A 6,120-nucleotide genomic window follows, 5' to 3' on the forward strand; every position below is an offset into this window, starting at 1 on the left:
CTTTATCTCCTAAGGATTACTGGCTTCTTTGTGAGTATAAATAATGATCATAATAGGTTGGATTGATACTACAGAATCAAAGTATAAGAAGAATAAATTGCTTCAGGCTCATGTTAGAATAGTTAGCATAAATTATTGGTTTTGGTGAATTTAATGTATTTATAACAGTATCTCAGAGTCATCATAGGTATTTTAATATTTGTGAATTGTTAAACTATTTTCGTTTTTCTTGAGATATGGTCTAGGTAGAGTGACCTAGTGTACAAAGTCGAAAAAAAAAAAAACTTCATTTTTAGTTTAAGCCCTGCCAGAAACTAATACTGTGACTTTGGGTGAGTCACGTTATCTTTCTAATCTTCAGTTTCCCATATGAAAAAAGAAGAATGGATATATACATGCCTTTTGTTCCAGAAATTTTATTTCTAAGACTTTATCCTGTTAAAGTCTTTTTTTTTAACTTAAAACTTTTGTGATTAATAGTTTATAAGTTTTCTATCGAAGCCGTGGTCCTCCTAAAAAAACCTTCATATTTCTGTAACTATTTTGTTGTTTATAAAGTATGACTATAAATTAATAGGACTTTGAAAATGAACATGCCAGAACGAACATATCCAAATGAGTATTGTCCCTTCAAAGTAGTTACCTTGGGAGGCTACACACCTATTCCAACAATGCTGTCCTTGTTCAAAAACATTTTTGGAACTCCTCTTTTGGCATTGCCTTCAGAGTCTGCGACACATTCTTTTGATTATCCTCAATGATGGGAAATCTTCGTCCTTTGAGGGTGGATTTGATTTTTGGACAGCCAAAAGTCATTCGGAGTCAAGACTGATAAATAAGGTGAGTGATCAAGCTAGATGATACCATTTGGGGTCAGAAACAAGGTATGATTATAAGGTAATGAGACTGGTTTTTCTCGTGTTGCTGATACAGTGGCTCTGGAGGCACTTCCAAAAGAGGAGTTCCAAAAACGTTTTGAATAATGGCAGCATCTCTGGATTAATTGTATGGTAAGGCAATAAGTTGTGCTGAAAAGAACACAAAGCAAGGAGTCAGTCTAGTACTGCTTCACTTTTAAGTGTGTCACGTTTAACAAGGTACTTCTCTGAGCCTCATCTTTAAAATACCTGTCATATAGGGTTGTTGAAGATAAGTTGGAATAAGGAAAATGGATCTTAAAGTGTTGTTCAAAATATAAATTACTATAATAATACAGATTTTACTGTTATTGTACCTGATGTGATGATATCAAAGGACCACACTCATCTGATACAAAGGTCTGGTGTGTTTGTAGCTGGTGGTTTCTTAAGTCTCATTACTTTATAGTTATACCTTGTATATGCAGTTGGGGAGATAAGTTTCAAAGATGGCCAAAATATAATTAATATTTACTCTGTTTAAAAGTAAACTGTGGAATGGCACATCTCATTTAAATCTGATTTGGGTCAGTCATTTTAGTTTGTCCTCCAGTGACTTGTCTATTTTAAAAAGCATGTCTTTGACTTAAGTTCTGTCCTAGCCTTATGTTTTCATTTACGTTAACATTCTTCTCTGAGCCTGATCTGTCCTACAATGCTCTGTTTCTCTGAGCCTGATCTGTCCTACAATGCTCTGTCCTACAATGCTCTGTTATGCCCTAAGTTATTTCCTTTTTCCTGATATTTCCAGTATATTAGCAACTTAGGTTTTTATTCTTATTTATTCTCTTGTCAATGGTGTGGACTATTTGTGTTGTTAAACGTCTTCAAGGACTGTTAGTGGCCCTAGATCTCCTATTTGTAATGAAGGTGTTCCTTTCTCACTTTCTTTTTTAACTTCATCAGAAAGAGTATCTGTTGATACTCTTGACTTGCTGGGCTTGACTTCCTGGGCTCAAGTGATCCTCCCACTTCAGCCTCTCAACTAGCTGGGACCACAGGTGCATGCCACCACACCTGGCTAATTTTTAAATATTTTTTTTTATAGTGATAGGGTCTCATTATGTTGCCCAGGCTGGTCTCAAACTCCTGAACTTAAGCAATCCTCCTGCCTCTGCTTCCCAAAGTGCTGGTATTACAGGTGTGTGCCACCACACCTGCCCTCTTTCATATATATATATATGCAATTGTTCAAGCAATTGAGGTGGGTTCAAGCAATTGTCCCACCTCAGCCTCCCGAGTAGCTGGGACTACAGGTGCACATCGCCATGCCTGGCTAATTTTTTGTATTTTAGTAGAGACGGGGTTTCACCACATTGCCCAGGCTGGGCTCGATCTCCTGAGCTTAGGCAATCCGCCCGCGTCAGCCTCCCAAAGTGCTAGGAGTACTCATATTCTTTAGACTTCTTGGTATCTATAGGTATTTCTTAGTTCCACTGGTTACACGAAAGACCTTTAATCATGATTTTTAAAGATTCTTCTTGTTTTCTTCTGTCCACTGGGAACACACCCAAAGGCAGTTTTGTTTTTGTTTTTGTTTTTTTGAGACAGAGTCTCGCTCTGTCGCCCAGGCTGGAGTGCAGTGACGCACCATCTCTGCTCACTGCAAGCTCCGCCTCCCGGGTTCACGCCATTCTCCTGCCTCAGCCTCCTGAGTAGCTGGGACTACAGGCGCCCGCCACCTTGCCCAGCTAATTTTTTGTATTATTTTTAGTAGAGACGGGGTTTCACTGTGTTAGCCAGGATGGTCTCGATCTCCTGACCTCGTGATCCGCCTGCCTCGGCCTCCCAAAGTGCTGGGATTACAGGCGTGAGCCACCGCACCCGGCCCCAAAAGCGGTTTTATAAACTCTTGTTTCCAGTCATTCACTGTTGAGACTCACCTCCCACTTCTTTTTCCTGTGTAGAAATTGAGGGAGTTGTTGAATAATGATATATGACGTATTTACCTAAACTAAATAAATACATACACATGAAAATAATGGAACGTGTGCATCATAGCCAGTGTTAGGCTTTTTAAGAGCTAGAGATTATATTTTAATTTATTTTCTTAATAATCTATGGTGTGCATTTTAGACATTCAATAACAAATTTTAAGAACACTAGATTGTCCTATAACAAAGAAACAGAAACGAGGACGTGACCTATATCTGTCATTTCTAGAGAACTGTTACACCCTATTTTATTTCATGACCACGGAATAATTAAGAGAATAGTGCAAACAACATTGCTGGTGATAGAGGCTAAGGAATTGGATTTTAAGACTTTCAAAATATAAAGAAAATCAGTTTGGCATCAAAGTATGTGTGCAACTATCTGAACGGTTAATATTAAACATAGCATGCTGGCTATATACTGCTGTGTATTGGAGAAATCGGCAATTTTAAAATCCACTGTATTGAATACAGAGATGATTTAATCTAATTTTGAACATTTAATTGTAAATTGCTCCAAGTCTGCCTTTTGTATCTTCCAGTATGAGTTGGTAACTGCACTGTATAAACTCCCAAAGAGTGTATACAATATTTAACTCAGGCTAATGACTAGCAAAACAGGCTGTGGCCGTTTAATGAGTGATATTTGCCTTCAAAGGAGAGTTGTAATTATAACCATTTGGCCTATAAAAGGAAATTGTGGGGAAATTTTCCTCGTGGATCTTGAGGGTTATATAGATAGTTACTGTGCAGTGACTCCAAAGTTTCAGTTTCTTTTGTACTTTTATTATATGAGCTCTTCAGGTGACTTTGTTCCTTGGAATAACTCTTAAGAGAATGAACTAAATAAAAGGCTTTAAAATTTTCCATCTGCGCTTTACCTAGTCAAGTCCTGACTTTACAAATGGAAAGTTCTCGAATTCTGTGTAGCAGGTACACAGCTGTACAAAGCATATCAGTTGCCATGCCATGTTCCTCTGTGCCAGATTTTCTTGCTTTTTTCCTTTTTAGCTGCTGTGTTGAAATATGAAAACAATGTCATGAATATCAGGCAGTTTAATTGTTCTCCACACCCCTACTGGCTTCCAAACTTTATGGATGTTTTCACATGGTCTTTGCCTTTTGTTGGGGAAAAAGGTAAGAGAACTAAAGCATGTGTCTCGTCAGTTGTTTGGTGACTGAGCACACCTTATATTTGCATGAGCCCCCGCAAGGTTCAGAAATGTTTTCTAATTTTGTTTGTTCTCTACTTAGATTTTTTTTTTTTTTTTTTTTGAGACGGAGTCTCGCTCTGTCACCCAGGCTGGAGTGCAGTGGCACAATCTTGGCTAACTACAACCTCCACCTCCTGGGTTCAAGCGATTCTCCTGCCTCAGCCTCCCGAGGAGCTGGGATTATAGGCATGTGCCCCTGCGCCCGGCTAATTTTTGTATTTTAGTAGATACAGGGTTTCACCATATTGGCCAGGCTGGTCTCAAACTCCTGACCTCAAGTGATCCGCTCTCCTCAGCCTCCCAAAGTGCTGGGATTACAGGTGTGAGCCACTGTGCCCAGCCTCTACATAGATTTGTAAATGGCATGTAATTGGTTCTTAAATTTTCATACATTATGGTTTTCTTACTGTAAATATCAATTTAAAGTAGCTGACCTACTATGATCAAGATGATAAAACAACATAGTTACTTGTCATTGCCTCAGATTTCTTCACTACTGAAGAGATTTAAACAGAATTTATTGTCCTTACAGTTTTATTTGTACAACTACTCACATAAGCTAAGCCTGTTGGATGTAGGCCTGTTGGCTTAACTTTGTAAAATGGGAAAAAATTTTATCACGTGTGTATCAGTATGGGAAGAAGCTCTGAACAGCAGCTCAGTAAAATCAAGTAGTTATGCAATAGATCTTCAAAGACTCCAAACTTGTACTGGAGCAAGTAATCTACCCAAATTCTTTTTAAATCTGAAAGTTTACGTTTATGCTACTTTTTATAGCTATTGTAACTAACATAATGATAAATAATTTTTGTTCATGCTTACTTAACGTGTGTTTATTTAGATATACACATTATTTTAGAGAAAATACCTCATTAATTGCATAAATTTTGGATTATTTTGTTTTACGTAGTCACAGAGATGCTGGTAAATGTGCTCAACATATGCTCTGATGACGAACTGATTGATGATGATGAAGCAGAAGGTAAACTTTTCCTCCTCTAAACTAAAACTAGGGAGAGGTTTGGTTTTGGTTTTAGTTGTTTTAGTTTATTTTGAATGATTTTCTTTGTCATATTAAAAATAAATTTAGTTCATTGTGGAAAAATAAAATTTGAAAAATACGAGAAACCATAAGTAAGGAAAAAAAGTCACCCATAATCCCATCATCTTATAGATATCCACAGTTAACATCTTAATGTATACTGTGTTAGCTGTCTTTTATCTCTGCACATAGCTTTCCTCTGTTTTTTTTCTTTTTAATGAGAATGAGGTCATGTAATAAGATCTAGTACACTTACTGTTTTTGTGGAGTTTCTTGTAGACTAGTTTCTAATGGATCTGTAGTTGTCCATGCTGATCAATGTTTTATCTAATCCCAGTGGTGTTAGATATTGGAGGTTTTCCAAAGTTTTTGCTGACAAAACCCATATAGTTTTGAAAATTTGTATAGATAAAAATGTACACATTCTCTTAACCAACATTTATTACATGGTTGATATATACCAAGTACTGTACTGTCTAGGTCCTTGCTCTCAATAAGCTTATTTGCTAGTGCAGGGAGGAAAAACAGTAAATAAATATGTCAGATGAAAGGAAGTAAAGCAATATTAGAAAATCAAGAATAACACTCCTTATTTCCATAGGATGAATTTCTAGAAATTGAATATCTGTGTCAATTAGTACTTAAAATTTCAATTCTGATACAGATAGAAATTTCTGATACAACCTCTAGAAAGGCTGTACCACTTTACATTTTGCAGGGTGCATAGTCACAGTGCGGTCTCCAGTACTCTTTATGATACTCGTTATAGTCTGGTGTTACTAAGTTTTTAATTAAAACTTTAGTTTATATTTTTATGAGACTAATGGACAATTTTTTCTTGTGTTTATTGGTCATGTTTATCTCTCTTTTGTGACTTGTCAATTCATATCTTGTATCCTTTTTTTTTTTTTTTTTAGACAGAGTGTTGTTCTGTTGCCCAGGGTGGAGTGCAGTAGTGGCAAGATCTCTTGGCTCACTGCAACCTCCGCCTCCCGGGTTCAAGCGATTCTCCT

General features: G+C 36.9%; 1 protein-coding gene across 2 annotated transcripts in view; it reads left to right on the top strand.

The window, feature by feature from the left end:
- The window catches only part of PPP3CC (protein phosphatase 3, catalytic subunit, gamma isozyme), an 81,935-nt gene that overhangs the window by 55,441 nt on the left and 20,374 nt on the right, over positions 1-6,120 (top strand). For both annotated transcript variants that reach the window (XM_011968798.1, XM_011968799.1), the window contains exons 8-9: positions 3,863-3,988; positions 4,976-5,047. In XM_011968798.1, the coding sequence (XP_011824188.1) occupies positions 3,863-3,988; positions 4,976-5,047 (198 nt within the window). The remainder of the gene's footprint in view (positions 1-3,862; positions 3,989-4,975; positions 5,048-6,120) is intronic.

Source organism: Mandrillus leucophaeus, unplaced genomic scaffold (genome assembly GCF_000951045.1).
Source record: "Mandrillus leucophaeus isolate KB7577 unplaced genomic scaffold, Mleu.le_1.0 Scaffold86, whole genome shotgun sequence".
Classification (NCBI taxonomy): Eukaryota; Metazoa; Chordata; class Mammalia; order Primates; family Cercopithecidae; genus Mandrillus; species Mandrillus leucophaeus.